The 26,278-nt window shown below is 39.6% G+C and overlaps 1 protein-coding gene across 12 annotated transcripts in view; it reads right to left on the bottom strand.

Moving 5' to 3' along the window:
* The window catches only part of rap1gapb (RAP1 GTPase activating protein b), a 107,191-nt gene that overhangs the window by 19,811 nt on the left and 61,102 nt on the right, over positions 1-26,278 (bottom strand). For 6 of the 12 annotated variants that reach the window (XM_023287591.3, XM_023287593.3, XM_023287586.3 and 3 more), the window contains exons 3-6: positions 18,846-18,939; positions 3,159-3,206; positions 833-871; positions 433-618 (exon numbers count right to left, since the gene is read on the bottom strand). In XM_023287591.3, coding sequence (XP_023143359.2) covers positions 433-618; positions 833-871; positions 3,159-3,197 — 264 coding nt within the window. In that variant the 5' untranslated portion in view covers positions 3,198-3,206; positions 18,846-18,939. Of the gene's footprint in view, positions 1-432; positions 619-832; positions 872-3,158; positions 3,207-3,302; positions 4,854-4,887; positions 4,924-6,838; positions 7,171-18,845; positions 18,940-25,666; positions 25,815-26,278 lie in introns of those variants that run through there. The other 6 variants (XM_023287590.3, XM_023287585.3, XM_023287588.3 and 3 more) reach the window with 6 other exon arrangements.

Here is a 26,278-nt window from a genome sequence, read left to right as displayed (position 1 = left end):
CTATCCATATGTTGCTCTGCATGCCTGAAAAATTGTCTCGCACACACACACACACACACACACACACACACACACACACACACACACACACACACACACACACACACACACACACACACACACACACACACACACACACACAGACACACAGAGACAGACACAAACTTTGAGGATTTTCTTCTTTGCTTTCATTATCCCTTGACAGAATCCTAAACTTTCTATTTTTCTAAACACAAATGAGCTACGTTCTGGCAAATAGGAAACCAACACTTTCAACCAGGATGAATCACCAACATCAGTTGAGTAATTTTAAGAAAATGGAAATAGGCGGCCTTTTCCCAAAACACAGGTATAATTTCAGATGAATGGATAAATAAACCAGGATTGATTGTTATTTAGTACATGAAACCAGACCCATTTCCCCATCCTCACCTTGCCCATGAAATTTTTCCTGTAGATCTTTGCAGTGCTGTTTGTCTCCAGTTTGATGTGGGAGGTAGGGCAGGGCGGTTGATCTGCCTCTGGTGGGTCTTTAGGTTCATGATTGGTACCCTCAATCCAGTAGCCTCCAAACTGGGGCAGCAGGATAAGTGGGAATGGACTTCTGCGACCCAAAACCTGTCAGTGAAGGGAAATAATGCTTAGGAAGAGCACTGATTTGAAAAAATAATAGTCAGTGTGTGGCATCAAGCACTGCATTGCTTTCCCTGTTTTACAAAATGCATGCTCCCCAAATTCTTTTGAAACCTTTTCAAACCTTTAGCATTACAATTTCTGACATTTAGAAAATATTTGTGTGTGAGTTATTTGTTTGAGGGTATGTAGTATGTACCTCATGAACGCTGGGATAAGGGATGTAGTCTTCTTCTGTCTGTAGGGAGAGAAACAAATATGAGTCAGGCTGACAAACAGCCGCTTCTAGTCATACTTTCAGTTTTGGTTATTTGAGGGAAATAACAATAAGCAAAGACATTGTGACGGAATACTAACTACACTAGCATACAGTTCTGTTACTTCTGTTGTCTTGCAAACATGACAGAGGCCACACTGTCAGCCTTTCTCACTAATGCTCTTTAAAAAAATGTACACTACCGTTCAAAAGTTTGGGGTCACTTACAATATGTCCTTATTTTTTGAAAGGAAAGCAGTTCATTCAATGAAGATAACATTAAATGAATCAGAAACACAGTCTAGACATTGTTAATGTGGTAAATGACTATTCTAGCTGGAAACAGCTGATTTTTAATGGAATATCTCCATAGAGGTACAGAGGAACATTTCCAGCAACCATCACTCCTGTGTTCTAATGCTACATTGTGTTAGCTAATGGTGTTGAAAGACTCATTGATGATTAGAAAACCCTTGTGTGGTTCTGTTAGCACATGAATAAAAGTGTGAGTTTTAATGAAAAACATGAAATTGCCGGGGTGACCCCAAACTTTTGAAACGTAGTGTATATCCATTTTTGGTTGGTGAGATTAACAATCTGTACTCATCACTCCTGCTCTGTTTGCAACTATAGACAAGTCATTTTAACTCAGCAGAGATTTGTCAAAAGTTTTATATTCTCCAGTGACTGGGTGTTAAAAGCTCTCAGTATTGTTGTGAGAAAGAAGTCTTTCACATACTAAGGGAGAAAGTGATATTTTACTGCATGTATAAGAGAAGCTTACTGTCAGTTAGTGGTTGCTAATGCAAGCACTTTGTCACATGACATAAATTCCATCTCTCATGTCACCCTCTGATAATTGAATTCATTTACTGTGGCAATAATCTGTGATGTTTGAAACAATGACTCTGTGCTGCAATTTTCTTTTTGGCATCCCCACCGTCCCTTAATTTTGATTTTCTCCTTTTCCCAAGAATGCTCTTCAACAGTCCCAGACCAGTCTGACCATGGTCAGATTTTTTCTATTAAAAGCTACTGGCTATATGTTGCAGAAGTGACAGCAAAAATATTTTTTACATTTCACTGTGACAGCTGAAGTCCCCGTCCCTAGCAAAAAATAAAAACTTATGACATGGGATTGTTGGCAGGTGTAGCTACCACAGAGGTGGAGAGTCACTATAGGAAATGAAATTTCATGGGAATCCATCCAGTCCCTGACTAATGACATTTCCATCCATACTGTGACTAAAAATGCTGAGTCTAGACAGAAGCTGCTTATTGTAGCTAAGAAAAGGCCAAACCCAAAAACTGATGGGTTTATTATTGTTTATGACAGCTGAAAAAGTCATTCTCCACCGTAGCTCCATCACATTGTCAACATTTATTCAGGTATCCACAGGGAACTAGGAAAAATAGACAATCACACAATAAAACTAGCCCAGACGTGAACCATGGGACACTCATGAAATATAAGTCTGTCCACACACCTGTGTTTAAAATAGGTGCAGGGTCCAGTATTGGTTTGTTTTTATAATACGAGTAAAGTCCATTAGCACTATTCAAGGGAAAGCTAATTGCTACAAAACTAAAGAATATTTGGCATTTGAGAACTTCACTTGTGTCTGCACAACCCTGATCTCAACTCAGTCCAACACCTGACATGAAATGTGGTGCTGACTGAGAGGCAGATTGGAAGCAAATCTCCTAAACTAGCTTCAGACATTTAGTAAAATATCTGCCCTGCCCAGTTGAGTGAGAGCTGTTCCAGCAGTATATTAATGCCAACTGTTGGAATATGATATTCGACAATTACAGAGAAATTTGTACTGTTGTTTAAATGTACTGGTGATGATAAAATGTATGTAATTAACAGATAATTTACTTTGTCATTTTGAATGCCAACAGGACTGTAGAACTCTATTTTCAAGACTAAGCTTTATAGAAATCTTCACTTCAAATTCCAAAATCACATCATACAGGTTTGAGGTAGGCCAAAACCTCACCAAGTTACTTTTTTATGCCCTTTCTGACATGACCTCAGACTCCGTGCTGAGACTATCTACCAGTGTTCCGTAGTTACTGCATTAGACTGTCTAGGTAATGGGACAACAGAGGATTTTGCTGTCCTCGTCCCTGTCGGGCTCCTAACTCAGTCGGTGAGCATCCTAAAGCCTGTCTGACAGCAGATAAGGAACGTTTTATAACTCTGCCATTACGGATGCTTTACCAGACCCTGCTCTGTGAGAAGATGTGTGGATTTGCGACTCACTTTGAGGGGAGGAGGGAGGGGGCATCTTTGCTCATCCATTCTGCAACCCTGTGGAGAGGGAGGGAGACAAAATGACAAGGTACTGATGGCACAAGTGAGATCGCTACACAATTGGTTCACAAAGCTACACAAAGAGACACATACTCAGAACACTGTTGATGAGAGATCCATGAAATGTCTTGTGCAGCAGTGTAGTGCAAAGATAATTTGTTGTGACAATAGTTCAGGTCAGTCACCAGATGTGGAAGAGGAAGTCAAGAAAAGAGGAGCGATATCTTCGAGACTGTAGTGGATATGAAAGATCAGCAGAGGTCTGTGAGAGCAGAGATGGTGTTTCCAACAAGCGGTAATGCAGATATCTTTAACAACCATTCTACTTGCAAAAATAGAACTTTCTATCGAATCTATCTGTTCTTACTCTGCTGACTCAAAACTACTGACAGTTTCCATAGTGCAGAGGAAGATCAGTAACAAAGCTATGCTGATCAGTGGCCCCTTTATGTGGAACACCCTGCAGCAAGATTTGAAACGTATCAAATCTGATGCAGATTTTTAGACCTAAGGAAGATAAATCGAATGGAAATTGGAAGTGCTTTCTTAAAAATCATTCTCTGAAGACTGTTCCGCTGCTTCTGTTTTTCCTTCACCCCCCATCATTCTCTTTATCTCTTCTGTGGAGATTATACATGACTACTAATAAAATATCCTACTGTTGTCTACAACACAAACATGTTGCTCCTACACTGTTGAAATGTTCAACAACCAAAGCAAACAACATAAATAAGTTTCTTGGGAAAGGCTCCATAAATCATGTTCAAAAGGGATGCAATAGTAACATATGTCGTCACACCAACACATTATGCCTTTTATGTCTGTGATTCCTCTGCTGTGGTTCCAGAAATACAACATCATAAAGACACCATTGTTTACATCTCATTCTTAACTTTTGCTTAAGATATTATCTTAGTAGTCTATCAAGTTCACAGTGGTTCAGGACTGTGTTAAGTAGACGCGACTATGCTGAAGATAAAAATTAAATTTCCGACAGTCTTTGACCACTACGGAAGAAAATGCAGATAAAAAATTTCCCCCTCGCCACTTTAGAGACTCCTATTTTATGATCAAACAATATCAAGACAAAAGATAACTATCATGATTCAGTTCAAAAGGAAATTTTGAGGATGCCAAAAATGTCGGAGACAATTCAATGTACCTGTTGAAACCATGCTCTTCTCTTCCATTAGATAATTCAGAATCTACTGTTCTTCCTTTTGGTTTATGTAACTCTTTGATACTACATCAATGACTACCAAACAAACTAGATTCCTACAAATCCACCTCAGCACTGAAAATTGTGATATTACACACATCTGATGATGCAGACAAGAGTATCTAGCTGTGAGGAGAAAACACAGCGGCTCTGTTCAGCACATTACGAAGAGTAAGGATAGCCTGAGGCCGTTACTGCTGCAAATACCAAAAGACATGTTAATGGCAAATAGATGGATTCATGGACATTTATAAAAGTGTTGCAGTAGCTGGCTTGCAGGGCTGAATACAAAAATATCAGGAAAAGCAGAAAAGCTGGAGCCTCGAAATAGAAGTAAATGGAAATTGTGTGTCCAAAGTGAGAGAAAATCTGAGAATGCCATTTGATTAAAGCCTGTGAGGAAGCATGGGCAAGTTTAAGCAAGGACAAAAAGCTGAGGCAGGAGACCACTTACAGTACCTGCATCCTCTCGATCATAGCAAACAGGTCCGAGGTCTGAGGGAGAGAGTTGACAGAGATCCAAAAAGGGACATGGGTTTGAAATTCTGTATAGCAGTGTTGATATGATTTCCCTGTGTTCTGCACTGTCTCCTCATCTCTGCTCAGTGAGGAAGCTGGCTGTGCATGCTCAAGCCACAAGATTTCCTGCTGGAATCTCTCTTACCATTTAAATCCTTTTTTCACGATGATGGCACTCCTTAACGCAGCCCCCACCCCATTTGACACCAATCTCACTGAGGCTCCTTTCAACGTCAGGAGAATCGCTCCTCCACACTTCAAGACAAATGCGCTGTAAACAAGTAACTCTTAGGGGGAAATGAGCCTCGCAGCTCCATGGTGCTACTCTCTGTTGCTAAAGCCAACAGCTCATCTAACTGTGAGTAACAGCTAGGAGACACTGCATACATGTATTGTACAATAATATGGGGATAAGAAACACATCACACTACAACCTTTTAGGTAACAGGTACACTATTGTTCAAAAGTCTGGGGTCATTTACAAATGTCCTTATTTTTGAAAGAAATATAAGGGCATTTGTCCTTATCAGAAATACAGTCTAGACATTGTCAATGTGGTAAATGACTATTCTAGCTGGAAACGGATGATTTTTAATGGAATATCTACATAAGGGTACAGAGGAACATTTCCAGCAACCATCACTCCTGTGTTCTAATGCTACATTGTGTGTTGAAGGCTAACTGATGATTAGAAAACCCGTGTGCAGTTATGTTAGCACATGAACAAAAGTGTGAGTTTTCATGGAAAACATGAAATTGTCTGGGTGACCCCAAACTTTTGAACAGTAGTGTAAATACAGAGCATAAACTGATACAGATGGTCTGGCAACTAGGTTTCATATCATGTCAATACAGGATAAACTGAATGTTTAATAATTAACGTGTCCAGTTAATAGTACCACTACCTCGTCGTACACTTCTACACAACACAATTCAGTGTTTTGTCCAATTACCAAGCCACTGCTAGAGGTTGGAGTAGAAGAAAATACCCTTAGGCATGCAATTTTCACCAGCAGAGGCCACATTATGGATTTTAAGCAGCTCCAACCTGAGATAAAGGAGGAGAGAATCACAGCAGCCTTGACAGCAGTGCTTGTTGCGGGGTGAGCCCTCTGTTCACCATGTAACACAAGCGGACTGAAGTGCCAGGCTGATGTTTCCACATGACAGCTTAAATTTACGGAGGGCACTGCAGGGCTTGCAGAATACATATGCAGTACACACAAAAGCCACAGGAAAGTATAAACATGCATTCGTTTAAACATTTTCACTCAAAGTGTACTGAAACACATTTGTAAACTCATACATAAGCATGTCTCCCTCATAAAAGCACACTCACATTTCATTCACACACATCTGACCCTGACCTAATAAAGCCAAAGGTGCAGCCTCAGTCTATTGTTGCATGTAAAAATAAACAGTGCCATATGATATTCGAGGAGATCCGGCTCTCCTGACTGCAAAACAAACACCAACAAACATTGTCCTATGCTGACCGGATTATCAGTGAACCAGAGAAAAGATGCAGTTCACTCCTGGATAGTGGAAGCATTCTATTCGTAGCAGAACATGAAACTATGCAGCTAATGGAAACTGCTGCATTATAGAATTTGCAAATTCTATTTTGCATGTTATCATCAGATCAGAAAAGAAAAAGTACACACTGTAAGTAGTTCATTCCAGGACACAGATGCAATACATAGTTAAAAACAGACCAGTGGAGCATTTTAGCTGTTTTTGCAGTGAACAAAAAAAACTATTTTGTACTGTTATACATCACCAAACATACAGTATGTGTTTCTGTCTCTAAGTTAGCTCAAAAATCAAACAAGTAACAACAACTAGCGTGAAAAGAATGTCTCACTTTCAGCAAATGAAAAATAATACTCACATCACTGACACATCGTCTCTTGAGAAATGGTTTACTGGAGGGACTATTGAGAAGTCCATCCAGTAAAGCATTCTTAGATATCCTGAGATCAGTCATCGTTCCACAAGTGCAGAGAAGCTGACAGGAGCGAGGGTGTTGATGTCGCTGTCAGCCACAAGGAGAAAGGCGAGATTGACAATGACACTCACAGTCGCTCAGACTGTAAACTCGGAGAGAAAATTTGATAGCTGTCCATCAGAATCCATATATCTATGTGTGAGGTAAGAGTGTGTGCTGTAACATGAGAATATTATTTTCCTTCCTTCCTCTTTTCATATAACCCCCCTCCATGCCACCACCCTCCCTGTGACACACACAGCTGTTCTGTAGGAAGTAGGACGAAGGGAGGAACAATGTGGCTCCCCTCCCTGTGCGCTCTTCTCTTTTTTAATGCAAGCACACACACTTACATGTAGACGCAAAAAAACAAAACAAAACTGCAGAGTTGTCTTTCTGTTATATCATGATACAAGACTATTCTCTTCCGCTTTTATTGTATCTGAAATTTCTCAAGTTTTCCTCTCTGAAACACTTCTGCTCTGAAAACAGGTCAGTAGGCAGTACTGTTATATCTGATATGTTTAAAGACTAACTGAAAAATTCCACATTTTATAGCTTATATTTCTTTGAGTTTTATAGTTGAGAAGTAGGTTAATTATACCTGCAGTGCTGTTACAGATTGAAAGTGCAGTTTATGAGCTGTAAGTCTTACGCTTATGTTTCTTTACAAACACTCGCAAACTTTCAAACTTTTCATAATGAGATATTTTTTGACAAGAAATGCTTTACAACATACACAACCATTCAAAAGTTTGGGGTCACCCAGACAATGTCATGTTTTCCATGAAAACTTACACTTTTATTCATGTGCTAACGTAATTGCACAAGGGTTTTCTAATCATCAATTAACCTTTCAACACCATTAGCTAACACAATGTAGCATTAGAACACAGGAGTGATGGTTGCTGGAAATGTTCCTCTGTACCCCTATGGAGATATTCCATTAAAAATCAGCTGTTTACAATGAGAATAGTTATTTACCCCACTGACAATGTCTAGACTGTATTTCTGATTAATTTAATGTTATCTTCATTGAAAAAAATGCTTTTCTTTTAAAAACAAGGACATTTCTAAGTGACCCCAAATTTTTGAATGGTAGCGTAGATGAAAGGGAAAAGCTAAGAAATCAGTGGTGCATGTTGGATCTTTGCATGGAAATGCATCAGTACTTTTCACTGTATGATGTCCTAGTGAAGAAAACAACAATGTGAGAGCTCCAAGCGTTCTCACATCCACCAGGGGAGATACTGTATGTGAGACAAGCACAGTTCCCTGCATGCGTCAATGCCAAAGCCTGCTGGTGGACTTAGCCAACTGCGGCACTTCTGAAAATCATCTGTGTATAGTTAAGCATGGGTATGACATGAAAGCACAAAAGATAGTGTGAGACAGAGGGGGAAAGGAGTGATTAGAAAAAAGGACAAGGGAAGCCCCTGTGGGAGGAAATGTGGACTGTTGTTTTGTGAAAGCAAAGCCTTTTCTGCGCATGTCTTTCGATCACGACATTAGATATCCACATTGACCTACTTCTAAAAAGAAAAAAAAAGTAGTTGAAAGTTTTTAAAAGGACAGTTTACATCCATATCCACTACCATTCAAAAGTTTGGGGTCACTTAGAAATATCCTTATTTTTTGAAAGAAAAGCATTTTTTTCAACAAAGATAACATTAAGTTAATCAGACATCCAGTCTAGACATTGTTAATGTGGTAAATGACTATTCTAGCTGCAAACAGCTGATTTTTAATGGAATATCTCCATAGAGGTACAGAGGAACATTTCCAGCAACCATCACTCCTGTGTTCTAATGCTACATTGTGTTAGCTAATGGTGTTGAAAGGCTCATTGATGATTAGAAAACCCTTGTGCAGTTACGTTAACACATGAATAGAAGTGTGAGTTTTAATGAAAAACATGAAATTGTCAGGGTGACCCCAAACTTTTGAATAGTGTATATGTTAAGGATTTTTTTTTTATTCAGTGAAACAAGATAAACACAGCCTTCGATCGACATTGATTTGCCTTGAGGAAAGTTGATGGGATCACACACATGGTCAATTGGTTACATGGCTTGAATTAAAACAGCACAGAAATTGATTCATATGAACAGAGCTGTCAGTAGAGTGAAACTGCACCAGAATAAACCTGCCATTTAGACACCGTCTCATCCTGAGGTTACATTTCATTACTAGTGATGTGTTTACCCATGTCTAGACTGGCTTTAGCTGAATGCCAAACTGGGATTTGAGAACCATGAAAACAGAATACTAATTACATACTTGCTGAATAATCATGCTTCATTGTTACATGATGGCAAATGTGTGGGAGATAATAATCATTATTCAGATTCACACTATGAGCACTGACATTGTTTCAGTTGTAAAGGATACTGATTGCGATGCTATGCTGAGAGCAACATTTCAGCTTAAGCTTTTAGGAAAGTCAGCCCACAGTTGTACAATCCTGCCTGATTTTGGTGCTTACAGTCTACAGTGTGGTCTAATGGACGAGTATGAAAAATTCAGCCTTTTAAGCTGCTCACGTTTCGTCTCCTGCCCTCAGAGACTATACAAAGCTGCTGCAGTGAATGCACTATCACTGTTTGCATGCCTGAGAAGATGAGGACAGCACCTATTTTCTTCTCTGAGTTGATTGTGTGCAATTGCAGTGTTTGTGTGTGATGAAGAACGACAGATCTGACTGCATGAGTGAGAGAGCTAATGGCTGACTGATTCATTGATTGATTGACCTGGTCGAATCACTGAGTAAGTACAGTATGTGCATGAATACATATGAGGGGCATTAATGTCCACACAGTTCATACCTCTCATCTCTCCATTTATGCTCCTTGGGTTAGTCGTGTAAGTAAAATGAAAAACTAAACTTCAAAGAGAGACAATCAATGGGCACAGATGCCTAGCATTCAGAGAAAGTCCATTGTTGTCCATTCATCAGGTCTGGTTGCAAAGACCAGCCTGACTTTGCTGTGGCCACTCTGGACTGGGGGACATCAGTGGGGGTCAGACAGATGATCCCCGCCACAACATCAACACATCAGACGAGCTGGTTGATTGCCACAGAGGTTAAGGTCTACAGAACTGCAGCTGAGTTCTCTGTATGCTCAAGCAGATTGCCTACTGTCTCTGCTGCAGTAACATGAAAAGAACAATCAGTTTAGTCAAGGAGGCCCTGTAATGTTCCCTATAGCAGAACAACTCTTGTAATTTGATTAACATCTACTGGGAATTGTACGTGAATTTCATTATTATTAATAAGTGCTTTATCATAGACTTAAGCAAGCCAAAACCTTCAACTTTCAGTATAAGGCTGTTGAATCCATTAGTATCCCTTGTAATGCTGCTGAAATTGGCATGCTAAGCAGGTCAATTAAATAATTAAAAGAGCACTTCACCTATGTGACTTTGCACTTCTATAACATTATTGGACTCACAATGAAAAAACACAGATCAAGAAGCATACGTTTTTTCTTCCCTGTCAAAATCTGTTACCTACATTAGAAATAATGCAGCTCAGAATCAGTGTGTAAGAGATTTGAGAATGTTGTACTTGTAGCAGCTAATACCGCCTCAAGCAGATCTGAGGAATGGGCTGCAGAGGTGCACTAAGCTCACTTCTTTCCAACTCATTTCCAGACTTGTGCTTTCAGCGCCCAATGCTTAGTGACATCAAATGACATTCCAAGCAATTCATCAGACTTCATGTGGCTCTCTCTGGGGCCATAAGGCTCTGGACAACTTTTATTTCACACATGCAGTAGTACTCTGCAAGACCTGCAGCCACACTTTGATGTGTAACATCAGTGAAGTTCGCTTAGCAGTTCTTTGTTCAATTTGCACCATCACAAGAAATCAAATGAAAAATGGGTTTGAAGCTTTACTTATTATTTTTTTTACCACACAAAATATTGAATAATACTCCATTTCTTATTAGAATTTAACTTTTTAACCCTTATGATTCTTATTCTAAGTTTCTATTTTTGTGGATTTGCGCTTGTGGTTGGACTCTGCCATGAGTGGCCTGAGAAGCAGCCTACACACAAGTACCCAATGTCACAACCCCAGTATGTAGTGTGTGTTCTAGACAACATATTGTCTGTAACACACTGTACACACACAGCCTTAGGGTCAGTTGCAGGGGTGTAGGGTGGGAGAAGCACAGACATTTGAAGACTGTTATTCTATGTCCAAATGTGAACAACAACGATAACATTACATTGATCTACAGCTTCAGTTTGTGAGTAATGTTCACATACATCTACCAGCTCTCCTAAAGTAGGCTAACTGATAAATTATTGCATGGTCATACGTGCTACATATAAAATGGGGCTGTGCTACCAGGTCGGTGGACGGCTGTATACTCCTTCAGGTGATAACCACAAGTGCAAAACACAGAAGTGGAAAATCAGAATATTGAGTCATTTTTAGTTTTGTTCAAAAATCTAGTTCTCAACCAAAACACAAACAACTAAAAATTACACTGAGAGACAATTATCCATTTGCTAAGTAATCACCAAACTGCATAATGAACATTTCAAATCCATTATTTATTGTTTATTCATTTGGATGGTGTAACTTAAACAAAGAAATGCAAAGCTTCAAATGCACCCAACAATGTTAAAACCTTCAGGTCATCAGCTCTGACCAAGTCTCTGTAACACATTAACAAACAGAAAGGAGCCTAGCTTGCAGCTCATAAACCTTTGCAGTTCCATGAGCAGAAGATAAAAAACACGTGCAGCATCTCTGTAGTGTCGTCTGTGTACAAAGGTTACACTGCAACTTACAGGCCAACATTAATATAGAAGTATGCCTCAAATTAAAAGACACCACACCACCAATTAACATATTAAATTCAGTATAATATATTTCATCTGAACTTCTCTTTGCATTTCTCTGATCAGAGCTTTGGTATGTGAATTTGTCTTAAATCAGCTTAGTTTTATTCAGAAACACGTGGCTCAATTACATAAAAAGCATTTAATTTCAACCACTGATACTTTCTAAAGCATTGGAACTATAAAGCAGTATAATTTTATAAAATTAATTTCATGATTTTAAGCCTATTACCCAATGTGTGTATAACCGATTATCCTATACGTACATGTACAGTTAAAATTAAAAAATAAACAGACAAATCCAGCTTGACACTTGCAACATAAAGCTTGCGAGGAATGGCTTTGCTGTTCTTATAACTTGTGGCATCCCAAAGTACTTAGGTAAACAAAATATTCACAATAAGAAAAAGCAACAAATAAAAATAAAAACAGATCTGTATCTCCAAGTTTATTCTGTGCAGCTCCATATACACTATATTGCCAAACGTATTCGTTCACACATCCAATTAATCAGAATCAGGTGTTCCAATCACTTCCATGGCCACAGGTGTATAAAATCAAGCACCTAGGCATGCAGACTGCTTTTACAAACATTTGTGAAAGAATGACTCGCTCTCAGGAGCTCAGTGAATTCCAGCGTGGAACTGTGATAGGATGCCACCTGTGCAACAAATCCAGTCCTGACATTTCCTCGCTCCTAAATATTCCACAGTCAACTGTCAGCTGTATTATAAGAAAGTGGAAGTGTGTGTGAACGACAGCAACTCAGCCACCAAGTGGTAGGCCACGTAAACTGATGGAGTGGGGTCAGTGGATGCTGAGGCTCATAGTGCCAAGAGGTGGCCAACTTTCTGCAGTCAATCGCTACAGACCTTCAAACTTCATGTGGCCTTCAGATTAGCTCAAGAACAGTGCTTCAGCAGAGAGCTTCATGGAATGGGTTTCCATGGCCCAGCAGCTGCATCCAAGCCATACATCACCAAGTGCAATGCAAAGCGTGGGATGCAGTGATGTAAAGCAGCCACCACTGGACTCTAGAGCAGTGGAGACACGTTCTCTGGAGTGACCAATCGTGCTTCTCCATCTGGCAATCTGATGGACGAGTCTGGGTTTGGTGGTTGCCAGGAGAACCATACTTGTCGGACTGCATTGTGCCAAGTGTAAAGTTTGGTGGAGGGGGGATTATGGTGTGGGCTTGTTTTTCAGGAGCTGGGCTTGGCCCCTTAGTTCCAGTGAAAGGAACTCTGAATGCTTCAGCATACCAAGACATTTTGGACAATTCCATGCTCCCAACTTTGTGGGAACAGTTTGGAGCTGGTCCCTTCCTCTTCCAACATGACTGTGCGCCAGTGCACAAAGCAAGGTCCATAAAGACATGGATGACAGAGTCTGGTGTGGATGAACTTGACTGGCCTGCACAGAGTCCTGACCTCAACCTGATAGAACACCTTTGGGATGAATTAGAGCGGAGACTGAGAGCCAGGCCTTCTTGTCCAACATGAGTGTGTGACCTCACAAATGCACTTCTGGAAGAATGGTCAAAAATTCCCATAAACACATTCCTAAACCTTGTGGACAGCTTTCCCAGAAGAGTTGAAGCTGTTATAGCTGCAAAGGGTGGACCGACGTCATATTGAACCCTATGGATTAGGAATGGGATGTCACTTACGTTCATATGCGAGTCAAGGCAGGTGAGCGAATACTTTTGGCAATATAGTGTATGACTGATTAATCCCTGGAAAACTGAATTTCCACTGCATGTGTGACAGAAATAATAACAATGTGCCTCCAATGGTATGCATAAGAGAGGAACAACTGCTGCAGATCTATATTTGTCCCATACGCATGTGACAGAGGGCACAGACTCTTCTGTCAGGCACAACAGCCGCCTGCCAATTAGAGCCACCAGGGGTGGGGGCATCAGAGGCACCTTTAACCTGAGGGCAACATTTGAAAAATATGATGAGCCAAAAAGAGAGAGGAAACCCAAGGGAATTAAGATGCACAGATGGAATAACGGTATGAATGGACTGGTAACTATTTGAGTGGCATCATGTAACTCCCTGTGTGCTGGGCTCAGTAAACACTAATTCCAAATACTGATCTGCTGCTTTGCAGGATGATGCTGGTGGTATTCTATGTTGAGAATACTGTTAAATGAAGTCCTTAATTTTTTGAAACATGTCAACAAACTGCTTTAAATAAGGTGGCAAGTAGGGCGTAAATCAAACTAAATTTATTAAAACAAAGCAGCAACAGAGTGTGAAAATCAGTAATATAAGCAATGTGAGCAGTGAATAGAAGTGTGTCATGTGTGCTGTGGAGGTGTTGACAGTGCAAACAAAAAAAAAGGCAGATACCAGGTGGATGGAAGAGAGAGAAAGTGGTCACATGAAAGCTTTTATAGCCTGGAAGGCCCAGCTGAGCTGCATTAACAGAAGACCCTCATGTCAGCCAGTTGCCCACTGAGATAGGCTAAGACTGCATTAAAGACAGTGGGAGGGATGTCCACCCCTTCTCTTAAAATCAAGGTTCCACCTTGACGTCTGAAGCAAACCAAAACTCTTGCCAATATTAAAAACATTTCCACAAAGATCTTCCTCATTGCAGCAAACCAGTTACCACACAAAACAAAACCATACTTTCAACCACCTCCATCCTATCAGATCTGATTTCCTCACACAACAACCCTGGATCCAGGAGCAAATTAAGAGCAAGAAAACCCAGCAAAGAAATAGCAGGTCAATTGGCAAGTTTGAGCGCAAGATTTGATTTCTAAACCTATAACTGGTATCCAGACATGAGTAAAGTACAACCCACCTCAACTTACAGTTCATTTTTAGCACACACATTGAGGAGTACAGACAGCAAGTTCACCCTCTGATGCCCTGAAAAAACAAGGCCTAATCAAAACGTTGATTCAAGAATGAGGACCTGTGATAATCACAATTGTCCAACCACACATGCCCTGAAGCCAGGAAACACATGACACACTCTGCTTTGACAAAATTCCAGCAACCAAACACAAAACTGGAATATCCACATAAACACTGACTGAACCAAAGCAACACACCCAACGGCTCCCCCAAACAAAGGTTAGCCAACCAAAACACAAAACACAGAAACAAAGCTACAACAAAGCTCACACAAAAAACTAAAACATGAGCTCTGGTCACCTATTCCAAAAACAGGTCATTGCACTGAACGACAACAAAAAAAAAATACGATTACCAGCTGTCAAACTGTTGTCTGTCCTCAGGTCAAACTCAGCCTACTCGCATCTTCATTTGCATCTGCAGATAAATTAATTTTAAATATTATATGACAATCATAATTAGCGTTTGACAAGTTCAAAAACAAAAATGGGTAGTTAAAATGCACAGATAACAGACTGTTAAGCATGAGGCCTATTGCAAAAATGACTCAGAATATCTGCCTAGATTATGGTAAAATGTGACACCGTACCTGTTGATGCTGCAGTCATATGAAATCATCATTTCTATGAATATACAGATTGGTAAAATGAAGTTAGGTCTAGGCAGTAACTGAAGCTTTATTCAAGGCAGCACCATAGTGGTCACAAAATGTTTCTGCACAAAACTAGATATAAATTGCTTCACAATTCCTAGGCCTGACAAGTTGAAGAGTAGAAAAATCTTATATATCCGGCATTGTTGGCCAGGGCCAGTGGTTGGTTTTAATCACGGCTGAGTAACCAGGATGTACAGAAATACTTGGATGATTCCAGTCATCCATAGAACATCCCACAACACTGTCTGAACGTGCATTACTATCTCATTGCACTTCTTGATCCTCACTTATGAAATATGCTATGTCCCTACTGAGCTTTACAATATTTAGGAAAGTTAATTTGATAGCCTCAAGCACCAAGCTTATTTTTCAATAAATGCTAATCATGTTATCTGTAATGCTACAAACCTGCAAACACCAATACGAGTAGCAGAGAAGCTATAAGGGTAAAATAAAAGCCAAAGAACCAAAGATCCCCAACTAACCAATCCCACAACTAATTTAAATCCTAGTCTTTGGATTAGTTGTGGGTATTTACATAGGTTCCAACAAAACCAAAAAACAACTAGGAATTGGTGACACCAAACCAGGGAAATGTTCCCAAGACATTGTCTTCACCTGCATTCTCTGTCACACTGAAGTCAAAACAACAACCTCATTGATCTATTGAGATCACCTACTTCAGCCTACAGAACGGAAGCTTCTGACAAATAGCAATGTGACCTATATTCACCCATGCATTCTCAATCTCAAACAAATGGGTTGACAAACCAAAGAAAATTGGGAATAATACTGCTCTCCTTCTGCACACACCCAAAAAGTCTGCACAGAACCCAAAATATTACCAAAAGTGTTGGCTATGATACAAAATGCAAAAACCACATAAATCTACATGTTACACGAAGACAAGCTTTACACATCACAAAACAGATCTGAATATCCCAGACAAGGCTCACATTTGTCACAAACTGGCTCAAAGAAAGTGACAGGTGGGGACTACATGCAAAAGACTGAGATAATGCACATGGAATCCATTAAACTACACTAATACAGGAGAGCAATAAAGCATAGAATTCAGCAATATCACCAATAGTAACAGTAAATGAATGTGCATCATGTGTGCTGTGAAGCTGTTGAATTTGAAAACACAAAGGAAGGAAGATGCCAGGTGGATGGAAAATAGAAACAAAATGAACACATGCCAGCTTTTATAGGTGAGCTGGATTACCTGACGACAACCAATTGCTCACAGAGGTAGGTTAAGATCGCCTTCAAGACACTGAAAAGGGCATCACAAAATGTTGTAGTTGGAAGAAAATGCAACTCAAACAGATATAAATAGAAGATTTTTGATGTAGTATTTTCTGCCATGGATTAACACACATTTTCCTTGGTGCACTAAGTCTATGTGAGGAAAATAAATTAAAACTAAAGCGCTTGTGTTAAATATATTAAAGGAATTTTACCCAGTGCAATTGTGTGAGGTGCAGGACAAACTCAATGAGAAATCTTCATGGATACATATTTGTTTTTTTGTCTTTTGTTTAGTTTTTTCTCTGTGAGGGCAATCATGCTTTTCAGTTCAGCTTTGCCACACTCTCTGTGAGCCAATCATCTAAACTACTGTCAAACATTCAGACTGTTGCTTAGTCTCTGCTGCTGTCAGCTGTCAATGTAGCATCAGCCTGATGCAACCAGCCCCACCACACTGAGCTCTGGTTTCAGCACAGGCAGCTGTCCACTGGCTCTTTTTAAAAAGTTCAAGAATCCATCGCATCCATCTAGAACTTCACTCAGTCTGATGACTGATACTTGACAGCTCATGGTGGGACTAAACCCTGGAACTCATGATCGCATCATGAGCACCAAAAACTTCCCAAAACTATCTTTAACTGCCCCTGCTGTGTACAGCATGTCAAATAAATGACAGTGGACAATTATGTATAGCACTACTGAGCAAAGGATAACTACGGACTCGGATGAAATTTTCAGGGAAGGTCAGAAATGACACAAGGACCAAGTGCTTATATTTTGGCAGTGATGAGGCTTATAGTCTGGATCCACAGATTTGTTAAAGATTTCTGTATCATTGCGAGATAGTGGCACAGCGTCACTGTAACTATGACAAGTGAACACTACATCAGCTGCCTGCTGACGATCACATGATTGTGATCCTACTACAAATTGATCACTGAGGACTTATCGGGACTTATCCATCGGAAATGACACAAGGAACAATTGATTAAATTGTGGGGATGTTTCTGAGTCCCATCAATTCCCGCCGCCTGCTACATATTTAGGTCACGTGATTCGGTATCCGTACATAACGTACACATGCATAAAACCACCTGTGCTCAGTGCAAGGTCATTTTGTTTGAGGGTAAATCTATATTAAATGGCCACATTCTATGTTGCCGTGATTTCTGACCATCAATAGCTAATAAACAAATGCTGCATTTCTTAAAAAAAAAAAAAAAAAAAAAAAAGCTACATTTCTGACAATGCCATGTAGTGGAATGAACAACCTTGGCAGAGTACAGCGCTCTCTGAGTGCTTTTCTCTTTTCTTGTTCTAAATGCTTTATTTAACAGTTCACCAAAAATAAACCATTTGCTCAAACCAAATCCTATAAAATTCTGCACTCTTCAATGTTACTGAAAAAGCCATAATTGACTCAACTGTGCCCAACAGCTACGTCGCAAAATTTCAGTGACTTTTCAGCTGAACTAAAGGCTTTGTAAACACAGAGCATATATGTTGGACAAGTGTGAAAACAGTAAAAAAGAAAATCTTTAAAATAAAATATCTTTAGTGTTTTTCCCCTTATTGGTGACACCAGTGGGCACTTGAAAAAAATGTTGATTCCAGTTTTGAAATTTTTTTACTAAAACAAATAATCGAAGATATTCAGCGTTTGTTTTTTTCACTTTTATGATTAATGTTGTATGAATATTCCAAAAATATAAATATAAAAAATATAAAAGGTCACTCTACTTCTTGCCATGGTTCTACTGTTTCCACACATGTGCTGGACTTTATATTGTAGTGAAAAATGAGGCCCCAGTGACAGGAGAAAAAAATACCAACTGCTTGGACTTCACAGGGTTAAACCAGGTCTGGAAAGGGATCATGGAAAAACTGCTACTTATTTTTTATGTCTACATCCTCCATATTGCAATATTCCAAGTATAAAGGTCTGCAGTATGAATATTGTAGACCTTCAGGCTTGCAGCAACAGGGAATGTACACGTATAACTAACTACATCAATTGGAGTGCTGTTAATCATGGCTATATTCCTTGTCACCTCAAACTATGGCATTAAACATCCACATATAATCTCAGAACCATAGACGTAGATGAAATAAAGGCCATGCTGTCATTATTAATGGCTCATTCTTTCATTAAAGGCATGTTAGGCATGTCTTCAGTTTCACATTTTCTAGGTCAGACTCGTTACACTGTCTTCGAATGCAAATCCAAGCGTGGATAGAGAAGAGAGCAGCAGGTCGCAGTCTTGTGTTACCTTTGAAAGTGTAGGATGAGGAAATGGAGGGTGGGAGTGTGCTTGTGAGGACTCTACTTCATCAGACACATGAGGAATCCTTCCATCTTGTTTCCTGTGAGTCAGAGAGGATGGGTGGGGAGAGAAAGACAGAGAGGGAGAGGTTATGGCTAGTTTTGAGTCGAGTTTCTTATTAAAGCAATACGAGCATGGGAAAATGTAACAAAACTGACTCATCCCACTGAAGCAGATCACTGTGCTTATACTACAGTGAAATGTAATATTGTGAAGCCACAGTGTGCATCTTTATTGAGGAGTAACACTAAATATGCCACCCGTTGTATATATTGTTGCCTTTACGGCAGCTAGGTTAAAGTTACTAAGGTGAGTGTGATTACAGGCAAGACCGTGAAGCAGCACAGACCAGCTGCACAGAGGAAGAGGCAAGTGTAGACGTGAGGCAGAACAAAGTGAAAATTGACACAAAGCAGAAGAAGAAAGGACCCTGGGCTTTCATCTTCTAACCTGCTGCCCTCGCCACTCTTCTTCTGTTCCTTTCAGCCCCTGCGCTCCTCTGTGTGGTTGGAGAGAATTACCAGTCTGACCAGGATTCTGGTCACAGCTTATCACTTCACACTTCGTCTCACACACAGTTGCTAGAACTGGCCGCCCGTCTGTGCATGCATCCTGTTCCCAAACCTGCAGCAGAGGGCATTTCTAAACACTGCTCAGGAGCTAAAGAAACACAGAACAATAACACGATCTGATTTCTTAGTGAGAATAGTGAGAATTTGAGATGTGTGCACTCACACTCACATATTTGCTACATTCTGCCATCTTGGCAACACTGCACAGTTGTCTAAAGGTGGTCAATCAAAAATGAGATCATTTCCAGGAGAGTCTTTCTCCTGCAACACAGCCCATTATCATGGTAGATATTGCAGCTCTCCCCTATCAAACAAACACCTTGTCTATTACAGCTGGGAAAAATCTATGACTGTCAGTAAACAGAGCTGCACTTTTATGACAAAAGATTGCTGGCCTGGGGTTGAGGTTAGGAAATCTATTTGTAACATAGCAGAAACACTGCTCTTTGTTGCCTCTGATCTCTGCTGAATTCAGGAAAATGACTGAAATAGGCTGGCAGATCTTTCCTGCAGCATCCTCAGCTTCTCAGAACCGATGTTCCTCCAGAGTGTGAACTTTGTTACCTCTTTCATATTGTACAGCTGGCACACAATGAAATATGATGTCAAATGCTGCTTCAAGTTAAGAGTGGCACATTAAAATCTGCCTACAAAGAAATGGCTTACTAAGTAAGTCAGAAATCTCTCAAGACGAGGCATTTTAAATGTCCCATTAGGACTCATGTAGTTAGTGCCATAAACAAACTGGAAGTTGCTTTCATTTTTTTTCAGCATAAACAAAACAGCTTTCTTTAAATTACTATTCCTTTTTTCAGGTTTTATTAACATTGATGAAAGCCACCAAGCTTCTGGAATGAAAGTGGCGGGCTGTCAGGCAGACTTCACCTTTCCATCTATTGAGTCTTCCTCAACCAAGATTGATTTGCACCTTTGTGCTTTTCCTTTCATTATGGATATGAGTAGACCCATGTGGGAGTTTCGGGTTAGCTGTCTGTGTGCTGAAGCAGCGGGTAGGTGACTTGAACCGGTAAAAACTGGAAAAATAAAAATAAAAACCTAGCATGTGTGTGTGTGCGTATCTGTTTATAATGTCACTATATTGATTTACAAGGCAGATAACAGGAACATATCCAGTGAAGGGGTAAATGGTAAGCTTGAATCATAGAGATGGCAGGCTGGCATATTCTGACTGTCACAGCAAGCACACATTATCAAATACCACCATCCTGACATATGACATGGTGATACTGTATCATATGGATGTATTACCGTCTGAAATTAGAGATGGATATTCAGTAATTTATCTGCTGCTTTGAGGCACTGCAGGTGCTCTGGTGCAGCAGATCATTTATTAGCATGCAAAGAATGTGAAGCAAGCATGAATGTTACAGTCTGAACAAATGGTTTTCCTTAAAGTACATGTGGCTGTTCTTCCTTTAGTGGATGCAGTGCAGTTATTGCTTATCTTATTTACAGCATATGTATTTCATATACATTAAAAATGGTCCCGCTGTGGGTTCTGTGATTCTCAGCTGCTAGAATGCTACATACATACATATAAATTCATTTGTATCCAACAGTGATAAAAACACTCCAGTCTTTATTGATGAAAAAGGATGGAATGGTGTGTGTTCACAGAATTGAGACAGCATTATATTGTTTTGCATTGTTTTGCTTTTTCTTTCATTTTGGAATCTCCAGGAGCCACTGCATGACAATCAATACAAACATCTCATTAATAATGCCACCAATATGTCTTTGACAAGCCCAAATGTCTACAATGACAAAGGTTCGCTTTATTAAAAACCTTTAATGGGCGAACGCTAAAAACCATTAATTTAGTTAATCAATGCACCAATAAAATCAATTAAAATAAGAAAAGCACTCAGAGACTTTCTCTGAAAATGTCACCCAAATTCATTTGTCTGTTTTTGAGTAATGTTGCGAACAGACAGACAGACAGACAAACGTATGCTGATTGCCACTAATCACTAAATCACTAATAATAATCTAAAAATTGACCAACACATCAAGTTCCCACCGACCAACAGTCAAACAGATTAAGAAAACTGCAGTCAAAAATATTCATATTTAAGAAAATAGGATAAATGATTTATTTATCTAAACAGTTTTCTGTCAACTCCCTCCTTATTTGAACAATGTTTTACTATTTATTTGAAAAGACACACATTTTCTCTCAATCCTAACTTGTAATGACCTACGGTCGATTAAATTAAATGCTGCACTACGTCCTAATGAGTTTTGGACTTGATGGCTGACAGGTCAAAGCTGCACACAGCAGCAGACAGGTGGCAGGTCACTGTGTCACACTGATGGGCTGATTGACACACACAAAGCACACACCAAGCATTACTTAGCCAGGTTAAACAATGATGGCAGTACTGTCTGCTGCCAAGCTGCCCACTCATGGTCCACAGAGAAAGGGCCATTCTTCAGTTACATTTGATAAACTACATAATCTTGCAGCTATGAGTTTATACACACAGAAAAATAGATAAGAACAAGAAAAGGGTACAAGACAATATATAGCTTTCCCTCCTCTGGAGTGAAAAGCACACTGCTCATACATGTTAAAAGATTATTGATCATCTGCTTTCATGGGTTGAGTCTACAATTTTCTGAAGATACATTCATCTTGCAGTTACTTATTTCTCTGTGTTGCACACACTGTACACAAAGCTTTTTTCTCTTTTTTTTCCTCCATACTGAGGTTGAATTCCTGTTACAGCTGCAGGTTTTATAAATATACGTGTCACCTAGCAACATTGCAACATTACCTATCCCTTGAATTACTTTAAAATACTCAGTTTGAAAAACAAACCCAAATATATATTACAAAATGAATGATGGCATCAAATTACACAGAATGATGATAATGATTATTATTATTATTATTATTATTATTATTATTATTATTATTATTATTATTATTATTATTATTATAGCTCATGACTCATTGTAAGGGAAAATGCAGTTTTAAAGAGACTGACCAGTTTATCTATTAAATGATACTTTCCTTTGCTGAGTAATAGAATACACTGACTGATGTTAAAAAAAGACAAAAAACAGTAGTTTATTACTCCACCAAGGAAAGCAGCAAAGTTATGTGACGATCAGCGTACATTTGTATGTCTGTCTGTCTGTCTGTCTGTCTGTCTGTCTGTCTGTCTGTCTGTCTGTCTGTCTGTCTGTCTGTCTGTCTGTCTATGTGCAACATTATTCAAAAACGGAATAATGCATTTGGATGAAATTTTCAGGGAAGGTCAGAAATGACACAAGGACCGAGTGATTGCAGACTTCTCGGGACTTATCTGACTTGCCCTTTGCTTGCTGGATTACAATTCTTTTCAAGATAGTCACCTGTTTTATCTTAATTTCTGAAAGCAGAAGATTCGTAGATTGGACACAAAACATTCAGAAACTAAATCCATCAATTAATCCTGTGTTTACCAGCAGCAGCCTCCACAGCCTATCGGGTCACAAGCTCTGATCAAAATTCCAGATTTTTGTAGTCAAATCATGGGACAAGCTATGCAGCACTTGCAAATACCAGTGAGCTGGGTAATGCTCTGCAATCTGAAACTAAAACATAAATTTGAGTAGGATAGGTTTGCAGTGGGTTGCTGCTTTCAGACAGCACAGAAAGGGTCAAGGTCAGCCAGATAGAGCAAAACAGATTCATTTGCATGGTATGGATCAAGGTGTCACATACACAATCTGTGTTTTAATGAAAATATGCATTTTCTCTCGGGGTATTCTAACCTTTGGACTCAAGATTATACCATCCATGTCCCATACATGACCATGTTTGGTTTGCTGATTGGACTTATAAACTTTTTTAAAAACAGGCTGAAGAGGTACGTACATTTTGCTTCTACCAGCAAATAAATTGAAATGATAATATGTTGGTGGTAATGTGTCATAATTGGGTGACTGTGAGAATGGTGCTACATAAGTTGGAAAATACAGAGGATTTGTCCTTATCTGTTTATCAGTTATGGTTAGTGTCACAAAGTCCACACAGAGTAACTGCAGTCAACTGAAAGTCAGGCCAACCAGAATGTGCCAGCTTGGAAAAAACAGCAGAAAAAAGAAGAGTCAGCTGAAAAAAAATCTATAGGGTTACAAAAATATGTTGTCATTCAAAAAATTGAAATGGTAAAAAGTTAATTTAAATGCTGATCTGGGAGACTCTTCAGCAAAAATCTACAGTGCTTCTTCTCAGGAATAGTGCTGACCTCAGGCTACATACTGGCTGAACATGCCTAGTGCACATGTCCAGCTGAATGATGCATTGATTTCTTTGGCTAACAAAACATAGCCACGGGCACTGCAGGGTGCTGCTATGGTAGAGTAACCTTGTCTATTAATGGTACAGTAACTTTGTCCATTAAAGCTTATCAAATGGGTTTAAGCAGACAAGCCTCCCTCAGCAAGACGACCTTGGGGCATCTTGCATTAATAAAGAGATGGCCAGATGCGCTATCCATTGCTCTGTAACTGTGGCCCAAATGAGCTACGACTCATGTATGCAACAAGAAGAAAAACAAACCTTAAACTTATCTGAAATAGAAGTATCATCAAGACCTAGATCTTTCCCAATTCTGTTTAATCCAACTGTACACAGGAAGCTATATTAGTCAGTGTAATTACAGGTGTGGTAAATTTAACTGTCCAGTGTACACAGGAAAGTCCTGTTGAGAGAAGGCTTTAAATTTCAGATACACATACACTACCAGTCAAAAGTTTGGACACACCTCCTCATTTAATGGTTTTTATTTATTTTCATGACTATTTACATTGTAGATTCTCTCTGAAGGCATCAAAACTGTGAATGAACACATACAGAATTGTGTAGTAAACAAAAAAGTGTGAAATAACTCAAAACGTTTTATATTTTAGATTTTTCAAAATAGCCACCCTTAGCTTTGATTACTGCTTTACACACTCTGAAGCGGTTTTCACTTAGCATACATACATGTACAAACAGCATAAAGACAAAAAGGAAAAAAAAAACTAAACAGAATTAACACAACAGTGCGTCTGTGGGTTTAGGTATATACACATCACCTAAACCCACAATCAGTAAGCAACAATACCTACCTACCTGCATATCAGTGTTTATGTGGAGACTTTGGAGAGATCTGTCTTAATCTGTCGACATGAGTGGCTATGAGCTTGAACTGCTGAAAGACTGAGCTGAAAAGAAGAAACGACTGGCTCTGTAATTGGGGCTCTGCCAGAGAGGATGTTTATTTCTCCTGCTTGCTTACGGCCATTTAGCTGGGTGTAAAGCTCTAATTGTGCGATGATAATACTACATGAGGTTATCATCATCATTATGATCATCATCATCATCATCAGTCAATCCTTCTCTTGACATCACCAAAAGACAGATCTTGGAGTTTTTCCAAAATAACCAAATTAGAGATTTTGCTTTGGCAAAGCACACGTTTTGCAGACATGCTGGCATTTTTACTACTTGATAACTAACATAACAGTCAAACGGAGCTCAAATGAATGTGAGAGTTCAGACTGCCTCGATGCTGTTTTCCAATTCATTGTCTTTGGGGCAGCTTCAGGTTTCACTCTTCATTGGCTTTGTAGATTAAATTCTTGCTCTTGGCTCGAGTTCCTAAGAGTCATAAATAGTGAACAAAAATAATATTTGGATCGCGTTTTTGCTTAAATAGTAATGTCTTGTTCGGCTCCATATTTCCTTCCATCAGCACCACACATACATGGACACACAAACGCCGAACCACACACACACAGAATCTGAAAGATACAAGTACACATAAACCCCTAAGCTTTGCAGGTCCGCTTAGTAGAAAGCAACTAATCTAATCAAGTACAGCAGTTAATGCACAATGAAAGCAGAGTAATTTACTCAAGATGCCAGTCAGCCACTTCCTGGGTGGACAAGAGAGAGGAAAAAAAGGGGAGGAAGACAGAGAAAGATCCAGAGAGAAAAGTTCAGCAGTCAGAGTGACACAGGAAGGAGAGATCAGAGCAGATCAGTGGGAGCGAGAAACAGCAATACAACATACAGGCTTCAGCTGCTTCTATTCCTTGTCAGCATCTGTCTTGTATAGACTTCAGCTCAATTCATCGATCATGAAGCAGTTCATCCCGACAAGGACAGCAAAGTCCGTCATCTGCGTCCGTGCTTACCTGTCTGTAGTGCTGCCTCATTTGCAGCTCAGTCTCTCCTTCTCAACAACTTGGTGCTCCTCTACGTATCGCTCTCTCCGAGTGTCTGACTCAGTCTCTCTATCCTCCAACACCTGCTGCCGGAGATCAGCCTCTCTCCTGTCAGATGATGCTGAGAGCAGCCCTCCCCCTATCCTCCCTCTTCGTCCTGCCCTCCCTGTTTTCCTCTTTCTCCCTCTCTTCCCGTTCTTCACATATATGCATGCATTTTTCTGCTTTTACTCTGAGGCGAGCACAAACGTTCCCTTCTTTCTCTCACTCTAAAGTATCCCCTCTCTCTTTCTGTCTTCACCTCCCCTCTTTTCTCTTGATCTGTGTATGACAGAGAGCTGCCCATCCGAGCTCTGGGTGTTGCTTTGCTTAGAATTTGCTTCAGTGAGTGTGCTTGTTAATAGCAGATTTTACTCATTCACTAGGAAAAAATGCTGCAGCCTGATGTAGGCTTGAAAGCAATATTTTCAAAAATACAAAGAAAGGGACATTACCTCATCTGAAAAGCGACATCAGATCTCTTTGTCCTATTATCTGCCTCGCTCTGACAGCTTGTTTCAACATCATAAAACCCCTCCTGCA

This window comes from Amphiprion ocellaris, chromosome 5, assembly GCF_022539595.1.
Source record: "Amphiprion ocellaris isolate individual 3 ecotype Okinawa chromosome 5, ASM2253959v1, whole genome shotgun sequence".
Classification (NCBI taxonomy): Eukaryota; Metazoa; Chordata; class Actinopteri; family Pomacentridae; genus Amphiprion; species Amphiprion ocellaris.
This window is presented reverse-complemented; position numbering and strand designations above follow the sequence as displayed.